This window comes from Rhinolophus ferrumequinum, chromosome 22, assembly GCF_004115265.2.
Source record: "Rhinolophus ferrumequinum isolate MPI-CBG mRhiFer1 chromosome 22, mRhiFer1_v1.p, whole genome shotgun sequence".
Taxonomy (NCBI): Eukaryota; Metazoa; Chordata; class Mammalia; order Chiroptera; family Rhinolophidae; genus Rhinolophus; species Rhinolophus ferrumequinum.
In genome coordinates this window covers 12708225-12732604 of record NC_046305.1, presented here as the reverse complement: position 1 = coordinate 12732604, position 24380 = coordinate 12708225, and the positions used below count along the sequence as shown (strand labels likewise).

The 24380-nt window shown below is 34.4% G+C and overlaps 1 protein-coding gene across 9 annotated transcripts in view; it reads right to left on the bottom strand.

Annotated features, from left to right (window-relative positions):
• Positions 1 to 24380, bottom strand: part of CEP350 (centrosomal protein 350) — a 110358-nt gene that overhangs the window by 36403 nt on the left and 49575 nt on the right. For all 9 annotated transcript variants that reach the window (XM_033092148.1, XM_033092151.1, XM_033092153.1 and 6 more), the window contains exons 17-28: positions 23253 to 23473; positions 22580 to 22743; positions 22196 to 22306; positions 21600 to 21740; positions 20569 to 20705; positions 19608 to 19730; positions 16219 to 16388; positions 14048 to 14244; positions 13232 to 13416; positions 12670 to 12757; positions 6263 to 6409; positions 3590 to 3747 (exon numbers count right to left, since the gene is read on the bottom strand). In XM_033092148.1, the coding sequence (XP_032948039.1) occupies positions 3590 to 3747; positions 6263 to 6409; positions 12670 to 12757; positions 13232 to 13416; positions 14048 to 14244; positions 16219 to 16388; positions 19608 to 19730; positions 20569 to 20705; positions 21600 to 21740; positions 22196 to 22306; positions 22580 to 22743; positions 23253 to 23473 (1842 nt within the window). The remainder of the gene's footprint in view (positions 1 to 3589; positions 3748 to 6262; positions 6410 to 12669; positions 12758 to 13231; positions 13417 to 14047; positions 14245 to 16218; positions 16389 to 19607; positions 19731 to 20568; positions 20706 to 21599; positions 21741 to 22195; positions 22307 to 22579; positions 22744 to 23252; positions 23474 to 24380) is intronic.

Genomic DNA, 24380 nt, shown 5'->3' with positions numbered 1-24380 from the left:
TTCCAGTTTCAACAAATACTATTTAGAAGGATCAGTTTCTATTCAGATAACTTTAAGTCACTGGTGGTGTTTTTTGACAAATCTATGAGGTTGAAAGCAGATATGCCAACTTAACTCAACTTGAACTTCAGCAGGCTGAAGTCCCCGGAGTAGGGTTCTAGTTCTAGCTCTGCCATTATGCTATGTGTGTGACCTGGGACAAGTTACGCAACCTCTGCAGGTCTCACATTTCTTCCTGTACAAGTAAGGGACTGTGTGAGATGACTTTCCTAAGAGCCCATCACAGTGCTCCTCACATTTTTAACATCTCAACAGACTGCTAGACCACGAGACATAAATGAAAACCTTTTTTTTCCCACTGAGCTAATACAATTGCAGATTGTTCCAACGGATTATAAAATCATGCCATAATTTGAAAGAGCAAAATTAGGATCTAAATTTTAAATGAAATTTCCAGTTCTAAAACCATATGGTTCTGAAAGCTATTAAACAAAACAAAAATCGAATACTATAAATCATTTAAAAATTATTTCTGGATTTATGATTAAGTCTATATTGTTATAAGTAAAAACGAAATGTGCTTTAAATTTTAAAATGGATTAATTCTTTCAAGTCCTTAAGCATTCTTAATGATATTCAAAAAGATAAATGAAGATATGAATAGTGCTGACCTAAAAGAAAATGCAGTCTAGTATTTTTTCCCTATAGCAAAATCTATTCTGTCACTTAAAATTATCTAATAATTTGCATATACTTAAATAAACAAAATAATACAGGCATATTATTCCTAATTTAGAAAGTAAATAAAAATACATTAACAGAATATCAGGATTTATTCAGCTACTACACCTAGTTTAGAACCTTCTCTAAGAAAATTATATTTCTCATCTAAGGCAGTATTTAATATATTCTTTAAAATTCTAATTAAAATGTCTTCTTTACTGAAATATCAAAAGCCTCTTCTTGCAAATCCTTAATTCTTAAAATTCAGCAGGTAATGGTGAAGATTTCAATACTGATCAGTCAACACCATAAATATTTTTAAACAGAACTATGTCATACAATATTTAGCATTTAACTTTTGGATTAAAACCAAATAAGTTAATTTGCTCCTAACTGGGAATATTTTTAAATATTTAAAATATCTTAAGGAATGCTTCAGAAGTTGTGTAACCATAGGCCTCTCTTCCATGCTACCTTTATTTGCAATGATCAAACCAAAAAAATAACTGGTTTCTCCTTCTTCCTATGCTATAAAGTACTTTCTAAAGTATGTTTAATTCTGAACACTCATCCATGAAAATTTCCTTGATATGCTCTTTTCAGTAAAAAGTTCTGCTTCTTCTGAACTTCCTTAGCAATTGATTTCTATATACTTCTCGAAAGGAACTTTTTCTTTATTTCCACCTCGACGATAAGTTCTTTGAGGGCAGGATTTATGTTTGATTCCTCTTCGTATCCTTCAGAACAAATAAAAGTGCCTAGTAGCAAAGACTCAAATGATGTTACTAGGTGTCTACTGTAGTAAATAACTACAAAATTAACTCACTATTGAGCTGACATTCCAACATTGTTGAAGGCGATCTAATTCTAAAGCTGTTGGTGATCTAAATGGTACTTAAAAATTACTTTTCACATTACTTTGTTTTGGAAACCAAAAAATACTGCATAACAACAGTCTTCCTTTTTGATGTATTGGTAATTTTGGAAAATACTCCAGTTCCTCCTCACATTTCAGCACCATCATTCAAACCTATAAGCTAATTTCTTTGCCACTACTGTCCTTATCCCATCCCTACCCACAAACATACTCCATCACTTCAAATAACAAATCAAGAAGTCACTGAATGCTTCAAGGCCTATTCTCTCTGACAAACCTCTCAAAAGTTTACTGTAGTGCTTGACAAAGGAAGAGAGAACAATGCTACAAAAATTCTAGGTGTTTAATACTTTAGAGTCTCAGAAAACAATTAACAAAACAAATAAATTCAACCTTGAATTTGTCAAGCTTTAACCAAATCTGAAATAAGCACCACAGAAACTGACTAATCTCACAAATAGACAAGGATTAGCAGTTTCTTCTACAGATGTGATTTAAATGATTAGATTATTACTCATAGACACCAGCAATGAAGATCTTACCGATATAGGCAAGCAAGGGATCGATGAAGACATTACCCTTGAAGTTGTCTTTCCTCCAACATTTACCATTCAAAGGTATTTGGAGGCAGATACAAATGTCAAATCAGCTACGAAAATTTATGAGAGAGATTATTCTGAATTCAAAGATCCCTGGAGCAACAGAGCTTGCCTCTACAAGCTATTGGAAAATTTCATCAGGAAAGGAAGAAAGCATCTTTCATCTAAATTTCAATAAATTCCTATCTGAAAAAGCCTTAATTAGTCTAACCCATGGAAATCACCCAAAAGGAATATTTACACATTGGTGAATATTTGCTTTAACCCTCTTGTATTTTTTTTATTTTTATAATTTGTATTTCTTTTTAAAACTTATTTTCATAATCAAGTTAGGTATTTTTAAGTTATGAAATGCCAATCTTAAGTTATTAAAATGCAATTTCAATTAAGCAATGAAGTGCCAATGTACAACACTGCACCTATACTAAGATTTGATTTACAACTGCTTGACTGTTCAGAAACTAATTAAGTCATAGGTTGACATCACATGTGAATATAGGGCATTATTAAATTTGGGGATATGTGGTACACTCCCAAAGGATATCAAGACACAACTTAAGCTCAATCTCTTGCATTTAACTTTTGGATTAAAACCAAATTAAGTTAATTTGCTCAAACTGCTAACTTTAAAATGCAGCAAAATTTTGTAGTGGCCTCTCTTCCATATTTAAAGGAGGTAGAGACTATAAAGTCAAAAAGAGGGTCCACGCCAATGTATTTAATTACATGTACACCTCAAAGACTCTCACATAAATGTCATTTTATAGGGTCAAAGCTGATGTACAACTGAGCTGCATCTAAGTAGGAGTCGCTTTCTTTAGCAGAGCCTTTAAAAAATACTTAGAAATGTTTTAGAAGAATGGTAGAGTGCCAAAGCATTCAACAGCCCAGGAGTATTCCGGGCTTCCTGGATTCAGCTGAGCAGTCCACACCTACTCACAGGGTCCGCTTTCACTCGTCTATCTGAATAAGCCTGAGAGCTGTCAGAGCCACAGGATGAGATCTCACTCAGGATGCACCAGTAATTGGTCCCCCAAGTCAGTAGACATGACATGTCCTCAGATTTCAGAGAAGGTACAAATTTCACACTTACTCATAACTTTTAATAAAAGAAAGAAGAAAACATTGTCATGGGTATATGTACAAATATTACTTAGGTTTTTAAAATAAGAAACCTGGCTGTATTAAACACAAGAAAATTAGCTTTCTAAATAAGATCTATAGTTAATTGACTTCTACATTGATGTAATAGTTCTGCTAAAATGCTACCATAAAATAGTAAGAATCCATAAAATAGAATGCTGTACCAATCTAACCTAATGAACTATATTAAAAATATTTGTTGGTGCTCCTTTCAACATAACAGGAGATATTTATAAAAATGAATTACTTTTCATCCATGCGGCTTCTCATTTTCTTCAGTTTCTGCATGATGCTGCTAGTTTCACTGCTGGAGATTGAAATGGGGGAGGGGCTGCGGGTCTCCAAGTCAGTTGGACCAGGACTGACGGCCTTATTATCCTTTGCATCATCGTCACTACGAGAGTCCTGTGAACAAAAAGGGTAAAGTGTCACAATTTTACTGGGATTTAAGATCTCAAAGTGATGACAAACATTCTCTCTTCAAAATTAAGTTTGCCTTCAAAACAGTATTTGTAAAATAGCTGAAATTATTACTTAAAAGGACAAAATTATGTCATACATTTAAAAATGGGTAAAATATAAAGTTTACGTTATGTATATTTTACATATATTTATAATTGCAAAGTGTAATAATTTTTTAAAAAGATGTAAAACAATAAAAAAAAAACTTTTGCTACTAGTAATTTAGTATCTAAAGGTCCTAATTTTAAAAAATTGAACCACTCAAAAGAATATAAAATTACAGACACTACAACTATATAAAACATGTATGTACAGACACAAAGAATGAAGGGAACATGTAACTTATTTTAATCATATTGATAGATCTTTTTTCTTTAAATATTTCTTATAGAAAACAACATTTTCACAAATTAAAAAGTTTATAATGAAGACATTTAGGAACCATTGGTTTAATCAATATGTTATTTCTGATGAACAAAAGTAAAACTTTAATTGTTCAGTAAGACTTTCCCACAAATAGTCATTTATTCTCTTAACTTTTCAGAAATACGGGTAGGCACAATCATGACTGTTTTTATTCTGTGAACTATACAAACAAAGCAGAGCCCTTCTCCTTCCCTTTCCCCTTCCTGAACAATTCAGTCCTAAAATCATTAGATGAAATAGAACAAGATGGAAAAAGACAAAGGGATTAAGAGTGGGGTGTCCCAACCTGAGTGGCATGAGGAGGGCATCTAATACAGGACAGTGGCCTAAGTGGGGCGTCAGAGCCCAGGTGGGGCAATGAGGATGTCCACACAGGAGTGGTCCTACCCGAAAGTCCTAAGCCCAAACAGAGTGAGGCGGGATTCCGGAGAACAGAGTCCAGAGAAGGCAGGGAAGGTTTACAGAAGGGACAAAAGGATGGGGAAGAGAGCCTGACTCAGGGAGTCAGAGCCCAGGCGGGGTGGGGAGGAAGTTCCAAAGGGAGAAAACTGGATTGAAACTGAAAGAATCAGTAAGAACCTCTGATTTATCCATATGAACGCATAAGACATATACAGAATACTTATATAAGCATGTAGAAGTAAATATACACGTACAATGTATGTATGTATCCACAGCAACATATACTTATATATTCCCTAGACTGCTGCTTAGGAGGAGCAAAACCTGAAAGCAATGAGCATGCCACGCACCACATGTTTGTTTTCAAATAACTTTCCTCCTTGGAGAAATGGCTGATTCTAAGGCTGCGCAGGCAAAGTACAAGATGACCCTGAAACATCTTGCTCCAGAAAACACGGAAGTACTCAAGACTGATGAGGACATGTCAAAGAGACACAGAAGGCTGCTTGAAGAGGACGGTTCAATTTGGGACAAAGTGAGCATCAAAACAAACAACGGTAGTAACAGATTGTAATGCTGAGTAAAATAGGACTCCATGAGTTCATACTGACATAAATAAGAGATTACATCTAAGTTTGATGAAGAACAGGAATTTATGCAGTCGCAAAATACCTCCATGCAAAGTACTTAGTAATTACAAAGGGAAAGAGAACAAATTTACAGTGAAGTCTGATAGACGTCACCTTAATCAAGTGATCAAGTCAACATCGGTAATTTGATAAATCAAAATCAGGCGCCATCACTTATGTGATATTCCTGCAAAGATGCACAACCTGAATCTAATTATGAGGAAAACTCAAACCCAAGTTGAAGAACATTCTACAAAATAACTGGCATGCAATCTTCCAACGTGTCAAGGTCATGAGAGTCAAGGAACTTTTCCAGCCTAAATGCAACTAAAGAGACAAGAAAACTTAATGCAATACGTGATTCTAAGCTGACCTTTTGATATAAAGGACATTATTGTGACAACTGGAGAAACTTGAAACAAGGTCTGCAGATTAAATGGTAGTAATGTGTCAATGTTAATTGTTAGCAACATACAACTCAAGAAAAGAGTTCTTCACATTGTTTGAAATTTTCTATAAATTTGAGATTGTTTCAAAATTTAAGGTAGTTTTAAAAATCAAAGCAGAGAATATTAGAGATTTATTTTCCAACACTAGCTATATGGACACTTTACAGTATCTTAGAATAGATCCAAATTTTGTTTTTGTCTCAGTATCTCCTTCACATCATGTAACATTAACATTGGCCAGCTGAAGTATCATATAAAAAGCAAAAAAAGTCTCTCTCATTAATTCTGATGAATGTATCTGGGTTGATAAGAAAGAGCAAGGCTCTCCATCCCAACTGAGTTTATAAATGGAAGAAAACACTTTAAAATTCATATATGAACCATGAGTCTAAACTCTCACCAGACATAAAGGCACATATACAAAAATATGTCACAGTTCCCTACTGTATCACAATGCTAGAACGAACATATCCATCACATTAGAAGATGAGGCAGGTATTAGCAAGCAGCGTGAAGCAGAAAACAAAGAAATAATAATCTCGTGAAATTTACCAATTTATTCTCCCCTGCAGACTTTAACTTCTCCTGTAGTTTTATGGTGGTCTGTCGAATCCTTTCTATCTCCTCTTGCTGCTTAAGAATCAGTTGTCTTTCCTTCCGAGCTGCTTTACTGGCTTCTTGAAGACGTTTAATTTCTGCCTAAGGTTTAAAGAGTTAGGAGAGGGACTGAGATGTGGAGGATATAAGTCCAAAGTAATACTTTTAAAAGAAATTCCAATCATCACATATATCAAAAACAAACACATAGTATTTCAAGATAAAAGTAATTTTAACATTGAAAAATTTTAAAGTAGTGAAAAGGAGGAGTCACATAACTCCATCACTCTACAATATTTTAACATGCTCCCCTAATATAAATAATTTTAATTATAACAGACTGATGATTTCATAGCTCCTTTTTAAACTTAATATACTCTTCACATTTTTCCATAGTGCTGCTCAGTCTTCACACTTATTTCATAGTTGCATATCACGGAAGCTAATTGATGTAACCACTATTCCATTGCTAACCCCTTAGGCTCTTTGTAATTTTTTACCATCGCCAATAATGCTTTCATACCTATAATTGTTTCATACTATTGATTAATTCTTTAGGAGAGAATCCAAAAAGTAGGACCAGTAAGTCAAAGAGAACGAATCATTTTATGGACCTTAAAATAGTTTTAAAAATTTCTTTAAAAACAAGAATTCTCTCACTTAAAATGCCACCCGAAGCATCTAGGACTACACTGCACCAAACCCTCTGCACACAGGGTATCAGGAAGTTTTCTATTGCTCATTAAGTGGGCAAAAGATGATTATACTTCACTGTTAATGTTAAAATTTAGCAGAGACTGTCCTTTTTCCCCACAAATTTGTCTTAATCTGTTTTCTTGTTAATACAATAAGCATAATAAAGACATTAATAATTTGTTACTCATAGTTTCTTTTAATCATGTTTGAGAGATTTCTTGAAACTATCTGAAAATGCAGAATAGTGCACAAAAAACATCTAATTTCCAAAATCCCAAATTAACAATTGTTAAGTCTGTCATATTTTCTCCTAGTCTTTTATTTAATAAAGAAATTAAACATTACAGATAAAACCAGTCTGCAATCCCCTGCCCCAACTCCTTAGAAGTAACCACTATGATGGCACATATCCTTCCAGTACATTCTTTTTAAAGTACAAATATTTGTACTTACCTGCAACAAACCCCCAAAAACAAACAAAAGAAAACATATACTGTTGGGTTCATATGTTTTTAAATATTTTATAAACGTATACATACATAGTTTCAATCTTGCTTTATTTACTAGACATTGCTTTTGCTATCTCTCCATGTTTTCTTATATCTACATGCCGCATAAAATTACATTGGAGGTATATATATATTTCATTTATCCATTACCCCTATGTTGGATAAGGCTGTTGTTTACTATTACAAACAATGCTACAATAAACATCCTTATATTTTTTTGTCTCCTTGGGCACGTATATGAGCTTCTCTGGAGCAGCAGTTTTCAAAGTAGGGTCCATGGACCCCCTTGATGTTCCCCAAGATCCTTTTAGGGTCTCTCAGGATCAAACTATCTTTAAAGTACTAAGACTTGACTTGCCCTTTCTCACTCTCATTCTCTCATGAGTATTTAATGGCATTATATATATTTTTAAGAAAATAATTGTATTTTCCAAAACAAAATAAAATGTAGTGAAAAAAATAGTATTTATAGATTTGTGAATCTATTGTCTGGCTTGATTTTTTTTTTTTTAACATCATGCATTGGTCATTTAGAAAATGTTGGTTCAATGACTTATGAGATCTTCCAAATGTTGACACATTTCTTTATACAATATCAAAAAATTACATTCATTATCACCACTGATCTCAAAAGAAAATTTCTCTAATACTGTACTGGATGGTGGATAGAAATTTCTGAAATTCTGACTTTTGCTTGCAAGTTTGAATTTTATCACTGGCAACAAATACTGTCAGCTGCCTTCTCTGAAGTGACGGGCACACTTTGCTCATTTTTAAGAAAATGATTGCCAAATACTCAACTCTTAATAAGCTTTGTCTCTGAATAATTCTTTCAAGTAAAAATGGTATTCCATGTACAAATGTGGCTCGTTCAGCCTGCAATTGAAACCACTGCACCAGTGCTTCTCTTTGTTCCTCATCACTGTTCTCTGCTTTCTAGCCAAGTGCTTAGCGGTGGGCTTCCCATTTCCATCTCCCTTTTCCAAAGGAGGGAAAAACCAGTACTCAAAGGTCAACACTCCATAAAATTAGTAACTTGTACTATGCAATCAAGACATTCTTCAATGAAACTAGCTATTCTTAGCTGTAAGCGTGTGGCAGTGACAAATATAACAACTACCAACACAAGCTGGTGCCACTGCCCGGACACTGGCAATAGTACCAGCAGTTTTACCCACCATTGTTTTTGTACCATTTAGTGAAAATGTCAACACATGAAAAGGACAAATTCTTATCCCACTATAATTATGAAAACAGTTTTGACCCCCTTACCTATGAAAGGTCTCAGAGACTCCCAGAGTTCCACAGAGCACATTTTGAAAATTGCTTCTAGCTTGCGCTTGAGTTTCTGAACCAACTAGTGTATAAATTCACCCAATCTGAGCCTAAAAGAAGAGACTTCCTCAAGGGGATTATAGGAGGGGATAGGTTTGCTTCTCTCTTTAAAAAAACCATAAAGTTGCACAAGGCAATTGTTCACTTTAAAATGGGTAAGGGTATAAGTCAATTATTCACTTTAAAATGTTTATTTTCTGTTACATGAATTTCACCAGAAAAAAAAAAAAGAGAGGAGACCATGACATAGGAAAATATGTTCTCTTTTTTGCATACAGTTGTGCAAAGATATATGGCCAAATTGCTCATAGCCATATCACTACCAGTCAAAATAATTCTTATTAATACAACTGCAGTAAATATCTTACTACACATATCCTTATACTTTGGTACTTTTATTTCTGTAGGGTAACTTTCCAGGGGTAGCCAGTTGGATCAAAGAGTAGTTTTTGCACATTTACTTAGAAAAACATTCTGAAGTTCTACAAACATAATATGCAGAAAAATTAGTCACTAAAACACCTACAACAGTTTGCCATATTTGTTTCAAATCTGTCTTTTTCAAAAATAAATCATCACCGATGAAACTAAACTCCACCCCATCTCTTCTTCCCTTTCCTCCCCCAAAGTATATCATTCCTACATGTGCTTGTGTACTTTTGTATAAGTGATTCCATAGAACATACATTACTGATTGGTGATTTTTAAAAATTAACAAGAATGATATCATACTGTACATATTCTTTTGCATCTTGCTTTTCTTTAAAAAACATTACTATGATTTTTGATAAATGGAGATCTGCTGTACTATCCAAAATTATAGCCACCAGTTACATGTAGCTATTTAAATTAAGATTAATTCAAATTAAATGAAGTTCAAATTTCAGTTTCTCAGTTGTACTAGCCGCATTTTAAGTATTCAAAAACGACATGTGGATAATAGCTATTGTATCGAATAACATAAATACAGACATTACCATCATTTCAGAAATTTCTACTGTACAGTACTAATGTTTGATGCATTCATTTTTCTGTAGCATTATACTTTCTTGCAGGAACATACTTTTTCATCAATCTCTTACTGAAAAAATTAAGTTGTTTCCATTTTCCCCTGTACATGTATGAGAGCTTCTCTAGAATATATACCAAGACACAGAACTGCTGGGTCATAGATTATGAGCCTTCAACTTAACTAAATATAGTCAAATTGCTCTTAAAGTGGTTACACGAATTAACATTCCCACCAGCTATACAGAATTAGAGTGACAAAACTGGAGACTTAAGAGGCTTCCAACTCAGTCTCCCCCCTCCATGTATCTGCCACTTCTGAAGCAGCACAAACAGATGACTAAGGAGCTAAACCAGAAACTTCTAGACAACAGAGCAGCAATCCTCACAGTCTTTTGTGCTGGTATAAAGGTTTGCCTGGCTTTCAACTGAAATCCTTGTAGGGTCACAACCCAGGGCCAATGCAAAGTGGAAGTAGATTGAAGATTACCAACTCTGCAATCCAACGCTAACCCAGCTCAGCCTTTGAATGGGTTAAAGTGAACAGCTGACCACTCTAAATGCATAGCAGAGGAAAGGGAAAATAACATTACCTGGACCCTTTGCAGTTATTTTTACACAGTGTCCAGCAGTCAGTGAGAAATTACTAGACATGCAAAAAGGATCATATGAATATAAAAAATAAAAACAGACAATAGTAGCAGACACATAGACGTCCAAATATTAGAGTTAGCAGACAAGGAAATTAAAATGACTACGAATGATGTATTCAAAAGTATACGGAAAAATAGATGAAAAGGTAAAGAATTTCAACAAAGAATTAAAATTCTATAAAAAAGAACAAAACGGGTATTATAGAACTGAAAGAAATCAAATTAAGAACTCATCAAATGGATTTAACAGTACACATGACAGTAAAGAACATATAACTAATGAATTCAAAGACAGGTCAATAAAACTTTCCAAATTGAAGCAGTTTTTTTAAAATTGTTTTAGAGTAATATAAAAACAAAACAGTAGAAGAGAGATGTGGTAAATGAAAAGATCTAACAAATGTCTACTTTGAGCCTCTGAAGGAAAGGAGGGAGAAAATGGGACAGAAGCAACACATGAAGAGATGATTTTCAAAACCTGATGAAATACGACAAACAGATTCAAGGAGCTCACCAAACCCTAAATAGTATAAATACAAAAGAAACCACACCTAAGCACATTATAGTAAAACTATTGAAAAATGAGACACATTTTTAAAAATCTTAAAAGTGGCCTTCAAAAGAACAACATTAAGAAAACTGACCTCTTCACAAAGACAATGGAAACCAGTAGATAATGGAAAATGATCATTAAAAAATGCTGAAAAAAAAATAATTCTATACCGTTAAAAATATCCTTCAAAAATAAAGGTATAACAAATACATTTTCAAACTAAAAAAAACTAAATGTGTTATCAGCAGGCATGCAATAAAATATTAGATGCATCAAAATCTAAACACTGTGCCCTGCAAAGCACACTATTAAAAGTGAAAACACAACCCCACTGAATGAGAGAAAATATCTGTAAATCTGCTTTTTATTCTATTTTACAACCAGAAAGCTATTGTAACATTGTAAAAATTTACTTATTTTAACTAAGAAAAATTTTTGTTATTTTAAAATGAATTTTTATAGATTAAAAAGATTAAATAGATTTATATTTTTAAAATAAAATATAGATTAAATTATAGATTAAATTTTTATAGATTAAAAAAACTTGTTTTAAAAAAAAATAAAGTTCAGAATTTTTTTTCAGGTTCATATGATCAGTGATGTTTCCTAAGGCAAGTTAAAAAAAAAAGCTACTTAAGTAATAATCCAACATATAACTCAGATGATTCAGTTCATTGATCATCTAACACAGTAGCTAGCACCTGGTGACAGGTCACCGAAAAAAAAGAAAACTAGAATCTGTTGAATATTTACCGGGCAATATGAAACCCATTTACATATGTTACCTCATTTAATCCTCACAACCACCATATGAAGTATAATCTTACGTCTACAGATGAGGAAATTACGTCTCAGAGAAGTTACTTAAATTTAACCATGATTACACAGTTGCAAGTGACAAAGCTGGAATTCAAGTAACAATTAACATTTATTGAGCACTTACTATTGTGCCAAGGGCTGTTCTAAGTTTATCTATGTACCAATTCATTTATTCTTCCCCCAAACCCTACCATGTATGTAATCATTATTATCCTCAGTTTACAGATAAGGAAACTGAGGCACAGAGAACTTAAGTAACTTGTCCAAAGTTATGACCCTAATAATTGCTAGATTTGGGATTTTTAACCCCGGTAATCGACTCTAGAGCCTGACTTTTTAACTTCTACACCATGTTGTCTCTTCAGGATTCAAATCCTAGGTCTTTCTGAGTCCACTAAGCCAAAATATTTGTCAATTAGTAATTAATATGTCTTGAAAAATCTATTTGGGAAAACAGTGACTAAAAAATTAATCCAAATAGACTCTTTTACAAATATCTTAATTTTTTAAATATGCATTTCAAAGGATCATTTTATATACTAAATGAAGGCAGAATTTTTGACTCTATTGTATTAAGTTAGCAGTGACACATAATTCTAATTTAGGAGAAATATGGTAGACTACCAAGCAATTCCTGTAATTATAGTAGTATAGGCATAAACAGTAGTAAATTCAATCAAATCTCATTTAAGGTGATAATAAGAAAAAGAGATTGGGCAAAACAATAGATTCCATAATCTAACTGGCTTTATGATAAATTCTCTTAAAGGAGTACTTTTCCTAACATACCTTTTCTTGCTGCAACCTTAACAGCAAACCACGCTGTTTCTTCCGGAGTGGGGGCATTTTATCATCTTCTCCTTTGTCTCGTAGATGTCTGCAAATATTTCCCATTGAGGCAAAGATTAGATTAAATTTCTATTTTTATTGTCAAGAATTCTTGAACATTAAATATTTAAACATTTTCAAATGTGGAGAACAGTTGCTGCATGTAGCAATTCCTATCCCAACAATTATCTTACTGTGTATATAATATATACAAACCCCGGACTGTGTCTTTTAAAGAGAAAATACCTTTGAGAAATTTACAACATAATAAAGGAACTCAGTATAAAACAACAACATAAGAGTCAGTTAAGTGATAAAAGAGAAATGCAAAGAAAACGTTATATGAGTAAGAGGTCTTGAAAACAATATGATTCAAGGGTGGCTGCCATATTTCTTGCTTGTTAAACGGGGTTGATCAAATCAAATTAAATGAGGGAACAAAAACATTTTAAAAAACAAAGCATTTCCTTTTAATGAAAGGAGAAATCAAAGAGTGAAAACTATGTTCATTGAAAGAACGTACTTTTTCTGATGCTCTAGCCAGGCTAATTCAGCCTTAGTTTTCTCCTTCAAGGCCTTTTCACGGAGACGAAGGAGTGAGGACTGGTGAGCTGCCCTCATTTCTTCTTCTTTCATATACTGTCGAACCATCTCCATAGTAAATTTAGAAAAGCTATCTTGTCCTCCTGAGAACGGCATGCTCAGCTCCTAAAGTAGAGTTTGAGTTTATATCATCATCTAAACCTTTTGGAACTTAATTAACTTCATTAAAAGAGGTATGCACTTATAAAAATAAATAAAATAAATGAATTAAAATGTTGCCGACCATGCAAGAGAACATTCTTCAAAAAAGGCACATGAGAGGAAGTAACATTTATCTGCTAATTTATTCAGCCAATAAAATTTTAGCAAACAACTATTTTTGCTAAAATATATTTGCTATAGTACCATAAGCTTGGTACTATGCCAGGGATATAAAGCGGGGTAAAAATTTGTCTCTGTTATCCAAAAGGCTTACAATTTAGTAAGAAGAATGATACAAATATAAATTTTTAAGTGCAATCAAGTTCTTTGAGAGAAGCAGGTGAAAGAGCTAAAGAGCTAACTTTGGCTCAGATCCTCAAAGGCCTTATATGTTATTCTAAGGAAAAAGTTTGTGTTCTCCTTTGTAAGGAAAGCAATGCCAGATTCTAAAGCAAAAACATAACATAAAATTGGTATCTTAAGAAAATTATTCTGTAGCTGACAATTGAGTTCAAGTACAAAATGTAACCTCAACCTTTGAGAGAACACATTCGCAACTGTTTATGAAGTATCGACACAGTTAACTGAAACACACCTTGGCAGAAGACAGTGTAGTCTTTTCTGGGGAAGTTTCTTCGTCAGAGTCATCATGATGGCCTCTCTTCTTTTCCATGTTAAATCTGCGATGACTCTCAGAAGGTAGTAAAGATCTAAATGATTTTTCTTCTATTTCATCTTCTGTCATGGATTCATCAAATTTCAGGGAATACTCTGTTGCAACAGAAGTTGAATCTAAAAGAACATGGAGCCAGTAGATTTTATCGTTAACAGTTTTCAGTAGGTATTCTGTTAGTGCTTGCTACCTCTATGGGACGACATAAGTCATAGAACTGATCACTACCAGTAAGCACGAAATAAAAAAAATTCACTTATCTTACAAACAAGGAAAAAAAACTCTAAAAGATCTAAAAATATTAGAAAAAATATGATAAACGTGTAATGTACTTCATATATAAAGAGCCCTTACAAATCAATTAGAAAACTAACACCCCAATAGAAAAATGAGAAAATGGTCATGACCAGATGCTTCACAAAGCAAATATAAATGGCCCAAGTAAAGTAAAAAAAAAAAAAGTTTAGCATTATTAGCAATCAAAGAAATGCAAGTTAAAAAATTTTAGAATTCGAATCCATGTTTAACTAAACAGGACAGTCTTAAATTGGCTCCTGTGTGCCTCTGACACGCCACTCCAACAATCCTTTTGTTTATTGAACATCCTTAGTTTCTGATATTACAAAATGCTCCAAGCTCATTTTGTATTTTCCCTGCCCAGTCCTAAAATCAGTCATTTCTCTAATGAGCTCTGGTTTCTTTTATTGGAGAATATTTAGGAACCACAATCTGGGCACTGGTTGTTGTTGTCACTACTGGGGTTTTGTTGCTTCTTCACTCTATCAGTGAACAGAGCTATACACATAATATATACATGTATAATAACCCATGTACACACACACAGTCTTTTCTGTATCCATCCAACCATCCAAACATGGATTCACACTGATGTTTCTGACTAACCCAGTACTACAGGTTTCATTTTAGTCTTCCTTTCTTGTGCATCTATAACTTCCCTCTCCAACACCGAGAAACCTGGCTTCCAACTTTCAACATCCAACATCCATTTATGTACTTATTTCTTAAACCCAAATATATATATATAAAGAACTGTTAGCCCGTACCTATGTGAAAAAAACCAAAACTGTATTTGTATACGGTTCCTTTTGTATTTAGGCTTAGAATTTCCACTCAAAAATACCATTTTCCAAAGTTACTTAGGTCAGCTCCTTTTCCCTCCATCCCCTTTGGTATGGTTATGTCATTCATTTGTAATCCAATTAGAATCCTTTGTCACAGGCTGCACTGCATGCTGGGAAGCCCCCCACATCCTGGTTGATACCAAGTTCTGTATTGATCAGCTATGGCTGCCATAACTATAAATTGCCATATCCACATTTTATATTCATTATAAAATTTACAAAAAATATTTTTAAAAGATGAGAAAAATTAAATATTTTCTTCTAGGATTCCAAACACTATCTTGCCCATCCTGCTTTGAAGACTACAGCTCTAGACTATCAATCAAAAACACTGCTTAAGAGCCAGTTATTTAAAAAATAAATTCTAGAATAGAGACTATTAATATTCTGACTTATTGTCTTAAAGGTGCCATATATTGCCAGATCCTGTTTTCTTTGTTATGTTATTTACTGTCCATGATCTGACGGGAATACAGCTTTTGTTTATGATCTAGAAAGAGTTAAGCAATGAACTTTAATATAATTATTATATCTGACATTATCATTATTCATAAGAAATTGTACCCTTGTTATATTGTTTAAAATGTAAAGTTCTAATAATGGATTCTCTTACAATTACATTACATATCCACAATAGAATAAAAGTAATTTTTTTCAATGTTGAGTATATATTATTCACATGCATGTCCTCCTAGATTTTTTGCCTCCCCTTAGGATCATGACACACAATCGTATAAAATATTGGCAAGCGTTACTGGCATAGGGTATGTCCTTGAAATAGTTTCTATCAGATATATATTACAGTTTCTATCAAAAATAGTTACTATCAGATATGTAACCTTGTCTTCATTATCACTATATTGTAATTATATTAACTAGCTCAGTCACAATTATCTCAAAGGTAAGTCTCCCCAAACAAATTATTACACATACATGTGCAAGGAAAATTACCTTTCTCATCAGGAAGAGAAGGTACACTGTCGCTTCGTAGAGAGTCATCCACAGCAGTCGGGGCCTGTTCATCAATAGAACTCTCCATCTTTTCACCATGAAGTTTCTTCTCATTTTCCTTAGAAGATGGAACTGAAGGACTTTCTTGACGGCTGCTACCACTACTACTTCTGTTTATGAATATTATGGAAACAAAACAAAAAGTGGCAAAATAAGGAATGTGCCTTAATCATAAGAAAATGATGAAAGATAATATAAAACAAAAATGCGAAGTAGCCATAAGTCTGAGAAGAAACTTTTAGAAAAGATGAGTAGGAAAGAGGAAGGTTTCACATTTAAATAGTTACAATGGGCAACTACTATCCTCAGGCTGTCACTCCAGTTTTTCCTTTCATTTGAAAAGCAAGCTACTGGGAAAAGGGGCTTCTTTCTACTTCTTATTTCCTTGCTTCCATTTCCTTATTTTTCATTAACATCATGTTTTATCACAATCTGCTTCAATCCCAGTTACTCTACTGGAACTATTCCTGTAAACTCTATTTAAGCTAAAAATTCTTTTTCTGCAACATTAGATGGTGTTGACCTCTATCTCCTTTAAGAGCTTGCTAAAGCAAATGTAGACAAATGTTAACATTAGGGTTATTTGGATGAAAGATATTTGGGAACTTTGAATTATGCCTGCAAGTTTTTTGTAAACTTGAAATTATATCAGAGTTAAATGTTAAATAAAAGAACTCTCTTTTCTTGTGTTTCCCGACTCTACTCACCTGTTCGCTTCCTACCTTCATAACAAGTTTTCCTGTGCTTCTTTTACGTTCTTTTCCTGGGCTTCTTTCACTTTCTTTCCTTAAAATAATGGTGTTTCCTAGGGTTTTGTTTCTGGCCCTTTCTTTTTTCTGCTATAGACTCTCCTTGGGCAATCTTACGCATCCTATAATTTCACCTACTGTCATTCTGATTGAGCCTCAAATACATATCACTAGCTCTGCCCTTCCCTTGACCTTAAGCCTCAAGTTTCCAAATGCTTAGTGAACTTGCTTTCAAGTTCAATGTTTTGCTTCCCCCTCCTCTGCTTTCCTTAGTTTAGTCATTCACTTATATGTATGTATGAATGAAACCAAGGACGTGGCCCCACCTTCTGAAACCAATGAGGAGGCTATATACAGAAAGCCAACCATGAACCAGATCTTGAGATCCTCTGCATAAACTATTTCCTCTTCTGAAACACTCTTCCTTCCCTCTCTGCCTAACAAACTACTAATTCAAGACTTAGTTCAAGTATCATTTCTGCTTGTGGACCCCTCCTCCAACTCTCAAGGAAGGTTTGGTCACTTCTGTCTCTGTGCTTATACTGTCTTTTGTGTATGTTTCTATGATAGTATTTATCAGAATATTATGTAATTATTTGTCTAGTTTAATGTTTTGAACAGACAAATCATAGAATAAAGCTGTAAGGTAAAAGACACAATGTAGGAACAGCAAGTGTTTTGGAGTCACAAACATATGGGATAAATCTCAATTCTTCCACTTAGTAATATGCCAATTATTTACCCACTAAACATGTAGCAGATGGCCTACTGTGTGCTAGGCATTTTGCTGAGTTCTGGGGGACACAAGAATGACATGGTCCTCATTAGAACAGCTATCATAAAATAGACAAGTGTTGGTGAGGACATATAAAAATTTTATATTCCTGGTGGGAATGTAAATAGCTGCTCTGCAAAACAATTTGGCAAGTCTTCAAAAAAAAAAACAAAAAAAACAAAGTTACTGTATGATCCAGCAACACTCTTCTAAGTATATACACCCAGGAGAAATGAAAACATTATGTCCACACAAAAATGTGTACATGTATGTACACAGCAGCACTATTCATAATAGTCCAAAGTGTAAACAGTCAAAATGTCCATCAACTGATAAATAAAATGGAGTACATCCATGCAACAGAATAGTACTTGGCTATACAAAGGAATAAAGTATTGATATATGATAGATGACCCTTGAAAACAGTATGCCAAGTCAAAGAAGCCAGTCATAAAGGACTGCACATTATATGATGCCATTTCCATGAAATGTCCAAATTAGACAAATCTACAGAGAATACAAAGATTAGTGGTTGCCAAAGGCTGGGGGAAGATAGAGCATAAGTGACTGCCAATAGGTACAGGGTTACTTCTTAGGGGGATGAAAATGAAGCCCTCAAAGAACTTCTAGTCTAGTCTATAAGTAAAGAAACAAGGATACAGAAGGTGTAAAGGCTGCAGTAGTTATATTCAGAGTGCTGTGGGAGAACACAGAAAGGATGTCTAAAGCAGACTAGGAGTAGTGCTGATTCTTGAAGGAGAAGTAAAAGTAAACTAAATGAAAGGAAGGGGGTAGGGCCTAGAAGAAGGTACATCCTAGGCAATGGCATGGAAGACAAAGAGAACTGGAAGCAGTCAGCATTAGTGGAACATAGTAAGAAGGGAAATGCCCAGAGACAGAGCTGCAGATGGACCACAGGCCCATTCAGAGGGAATACTGAAGGTTTCAAACAGATGACTAAACAATTGGTCGCAAATTTTAAAAATATCATTCTGGTTACCATGTGGTTAATGAACAGAGTGGGGAAACCTATTAGGATTCCATCACAACCACCCAGATGATGGCCTAAATGAAGAGTCAGTGAAGGTTACATGAAAGTCACACAGTTCCAGACACACAGTAGGTACTCAATAACTACTGGTACTCACATCACATTAACTTTCATGTCTTTTAGTGTCATGATTTAATTTTTTTAATTGAGGTTTTTACTACACTTTGACAGCATAGTATCCTACCTCTAAGAATGCTGGAAAGTAGCCTCTAAAATCTCCTACTTCAAGGACAGAATCACAATTGAAAACTATAGATGTTAATGCTGTGGCAACTACCATGACAAAGTAAGTATTCAATCTTCTTTTACAATGATAAAAATTAGTACATAAATACCAAAAAATATGGATGTCAGCTAATAAACACAGGCTTTAGAGCCAGATAAACCAAAATTCAATTCCTTGGTGTGCCACACGACCTATGTAACCTTGGGTGAGTTTCTTAACATCTCCATAAGTTTCTGTTCCCTAATCTATAAAATAAGGTAATATCTGTCTTGGAAGATATTGTTGTGAAGATTAAATGTAGAAAAAACAACTTATACAGTGCTTGTACAATACAGGCTCTCAAGGAATGGTGGCTATCTTATTACATGGAACAGCTGTTTTGTAAACCAGCTAATTAAATGGAGGAAGCCAGAACTTTGAAGGTGAGACACAATTATTTCATTTAAAGAAATGAGTAAGAAGTCAAAAAAAAAAAAAAAGCAATATTTCAGTCATTTATCGGACTTTACTACATCAAACTGTTTTCACCTTCTACTGTGATTCTTGTATCTTGAAGATTCAGAATAACTATCACATGAAGGAGAATACTTCTGATGCTTTGAGTCAAGGGTCCCTTCTTTACTGTGAGAGAGTGAAACAGATTGACTTTTCCTACAAAGAAAATAAAAACGGATTAAACATGTGAAGTCTATAATAAGAGAAAGATTTTAAATACTGCTCAATATTAATATGAGAGAAAATCTTGAATGAATAGAAATTGAGATAATTGTTACAAAGTATCTGAGGAAGAAAGGCACTCATTCCTAGAAAAGGGTGTATAACACATTAAAGAGTATCTTCTGCTTTATTATGAGAAATAAACACAAATTAACCCAAGTATCAATGAATGTGAATAGAGACTTAAAATCTATGAATCAGAAACAGCCAAAATGTGACGTAAAAGAAAGACACACCCAAACATGATCACGTCACCCAGGCCTGCCTAAAAAATCTCTCTGATTATTCATTGCTCTAGAATAAACTCCAAAACCCTTAAGGTCTGCCAAGGCCCTACCACGATCTGATGCCTGCATCATCTCTTACCATCCTCCCCTTTGCTCTCTGCCTCCAGTCCCACTGGTCTTCCTTCATTTTCTCTTCCTACCTTTGCATGTATTGACCTGCCGATTCCTTTCCGTCTTTACATCACTGATTCCTTTTCATCCACTAGATCTCACCATAAGCTTTATTTCCTCAGGAAAGCCTTCTCTGACCTCCTTGCACCCACAGGCTCCTTTGTTATACATTTCAGAGACATACATTCTTTTCTTTCATAACACTTGCCTCAGTTCGTACAGCATTCATTCATTCATTCAAGTGACTGCTTGATTGATTAATGTCTATCTTCCCCACTAGACTGTATGCTCATAACTATATTCCAAGATCCCACAATAGTGCCTGGAACATAGTAGATATTCATTACGTATTTGCTGAATGAATGAATATTAACCTATCTGCTTCAGCCCTGGTCCTCTGCTGTTTTCCGAAGTCTGGTGCATGTTGCCGCTGGTGGTCGTATAGCGTTGCTAGGGGAGCTCCTGAAGCAGTGATGGCATCTGAGATACGAGTTCGAGTCAACTCTGCCATCTAAATATGAACACACACAAGGTAAAAGTACATTTAAAAAGATAACGTCACAGAAGAACTGAGCGGGAGCACAGTGTCTTGGAAAGATTACTGGATGGAGAGTGAGCCAATTTTGCCATAATCGGCGAAATATTGTGGGCCAGTCATTTAGGTTCTTTGTCTCAACAGCTTCCTTATAAAAATAAAGAGCTGGAAAGCATGATTTCTAAGGTTTCTCCCAACTATAAGTATCTATGAAATAGACAGCAATCCTACAAGTCATACAATAAGGCACAGTAAACCAAAAATTGGATCTTCCTTCAAAAATCAATTCAATTACTACTTCCCATGTCTTTTCCGACCAACAATGTAAAGTACATTTTTCCTACTCTTGGCCATTGTGGCCATTACTGCACATATTATTCATTTCGCATTTATTCAATCACTGACTTGACGACTTGGAAGTGTTTTTGAAATCTTTGTCAATGTTGCCTAAAATTTTCTTGAGAAAAGAGACTCTATTTTATACTTATTTGCACAATCCTAGAGTACCCAACATATAGTAGTCTCGTGGCTGTTTAATAACAATCATTTCACACAGTCCTAACTAGTAATTGCTAAAATATACTGACTATATCTATGGATTACGGATATCCTATATAAAGACAGTAGTAAAACTATTTCTAGCTCTATCCTTGGTACAGTGAAAGACAATAAAACACTGGGTAAAAATGAAGAATCTTCATAAAAAGCAGATCAGTGGCTCCCTGGGACCAAGGTTAGGGGGTATGAGGGAACTTTTTAGAGTACTGGAAATATAGTGTTTCTTGATTATGGTGGTGTTGATAGGAATGAATAGGTAAGATAGACTGACTAAAAAGAACGAAAAAGGAAAGGGTTCTCAGTGGCTCCTACCTCACAGATTTGGCGTGCTGCGTCTGTGGTGAGGCGAGCAGTCTCTGTTTGCTGGGCAGCGATTTTACAAGTTGCTTCCTGCAGGACGTCAGTGACATCCTGTTGTGATTTCACCACCTGCTGTAATGATTCTGCATGGGCCTGTAAATAAAAGAGGGTAAAGGGAACTTCTGTCGTGTCACAGTCTCTCCCTAACCCAAATTAGCTTTAATTTGCAAACTTGTTTCTTTGATCAAATGTTCTTATTAGTAAAACACCTGATTACTCTCTGGAGTTCATGTCTTAAAATCTAGAGTTTAAAATCTGGAGTCTTAAAGTCACTGCTAGATGTAAGTCCTAACTCCACCGTTCATGAGTTCATGTGTCTGTGGACAGGTAACTACTATGTACCTCAGTTTCCACTTCTTTAAACTGGGACTAAATCTTGACTACTCAAATTCACCGGGTTGCTACAAGAATCAAATGACATAAAATTAACCCACCTGTCATAAATGACATCTTCTCTTTTTTATTCCTATATAATTTAAAAACACTAAAGTGATTTCAAAGATACAAATTTAGGTTTAAGAGCCAGTACTTGCTGCAAAGTAAGTTACCTGAGCAGCTTTGTTTCGAGTTTCTTCTAATTGTCTCTGACACTCCAGAGCCTCTTGTTCGGCCTTCACTTTCAACAAGGCCAAGTCTCTCTCATGGCGTTGTTGCTGTGCCTACAAGAGAAAGAAATGACCAACTGGTAACTCGAAGACACTCAACTGTTATAACACAGTAACTATAGTAGATATCATGCTATTTTCTTAACACAAATCCTTTGAAGCCACCAATTAAAGCCTAAAGACAATAAATAAGATAGACATCCACCATTTATCAAAATATCTAGTGACCACCGACTATGGTTTTTTAACTCATCATTAAGATTATTTTAAATAGCAAAAAAAAAAGAGAAAAACACAGAAAGCTAAAGAAGAAAACTCCACAAATACCTTTATGAGCTGAGCCAGGGACACACTCTCTTGCTGAGCAAGGGAAATGCCCCTAACTCTTTCTACATCTGATAGTTGGCGCACAGACTCCTCAATGGCACTCAAGTAACTGAGTTCAGCTGCCATACGATGCTGGAGGCCAGCGGGAGAAAAACGTTTAGAACCTGGAGGGCATAACAATTGTCAAATGTAAAAGTTCACATGAAATTACATCGCAGATTTTTAAAATTCATTTCTCATTTTAAGAGCCAAAAACAAGTCTGCTTTCCTTTATAGGAAAGAGAGTGACTGATGAGTACAAAATATTTTAACAGTTACTTCGCACGTGTGTGTGAGCGTGCAGCATGCATATACACACACACACACACACACATATATATATGTGTATATATACACACACACACACATATACACACATACCTAAAAATATTTAAAGTACATATGTTTTTCAGGTATGGTTTGATTAATGTTGGGAAGATGAGAAAAAACCCCACTATTGAATCTCCAATGCTTCTCAAATTTTATTTTCCTGCACGGTTTTTGTTTAATACTTCAAAAAGGAATCACATTCATTTGAAATAAAATTTCCCTATGGTTCAATTGAAAAAAAAAATTTTTCAAAAAAAAAATTACTATCTTATTTTTAAAATTACACCTGCATGGGTTTACTCACCTGGTGTTGAAGTCATCTCTGTAGGGGTTCTGCTGGCAGCCGTGTTTGTATCAGGAAAAGCAGCATTCGCCTTCAATCCTATTGTAGTTGGAGGCATTATCACCGATGACTTAGATCTTTCTAATGAAGTTCCTGGAAGGTCAAACTGCAACAATTTCTGGGAACTTGGAGACAGGGGAGAAGGTGGAGTTTTCTGAGATCTTCCCTTGTCTGATGAGATGCTAGAAGTTTTATTTCAAAACAACATTAGAGAAAAGAAAACTACTTCAGGAACCAGCTAACAGTTCATAAGAAGAGCATGCATAACTTTTTCTATTAACATTAGCTTAAAAAAACTGTGATTCAGGCATTTATTCCTTCACCATAGTCACTATGTTGAATGAACAACTCTGAGTACTCCTCTTATTGCTCCATTTACAGTGGAAAAGGAGTCTCTGGATTAAATTGCCACTTAACTCTTTCCTCTACAATGTAAATACATAAATCATTATTGTAGCACAAGGCAAAATCCTCTAAAATATTACATAGTGATAAAATTACAGCCATATAGTAAAGGTAAGATCAAATTTGTCATAAAAAATGTTTTAAAATACCTGTGAAAGAAAATAAAATATAATTTTGTATTAAAAATTAAGAAATGACAAAAACTACTCTTTTGTTATTCCTCTTAACCCAAAGGTCACAGCAAAATACTACTTTTATACTAATCATCTCTAAGTACTTTATATTGTATATGTCCATTTGCTTCCACCCACCTTTTAGTACTATAGTTCTTTCCTAAACTTTTTACTAAGTAACCTCTCATAACAGTTTGACTGGACAATTCTTAAGGCATTTAATTCAACACAAGGCACACGTCTAGCCCCTCTCTGAGAAATTAAGTCATTAAAGGTATTGCTTCCCATAATAAGAAAAATGTTGCTTTCAATAAATATTTATTGACTAAATTGCTCAAAGATACTCTACGAACCAAGTTAGCAGTTAACATACTAAGTTTACTTTTAGCTTTAATAAAATTATGACACAGTTTTCAAAGGCAAACATTTCTATTTAAACCCAGCAGGTAAGTATTGGAGTGAAAGTAGTCTTAAGAGGTACCCTCTTATTTATAGTGACCTTTAATTTTCT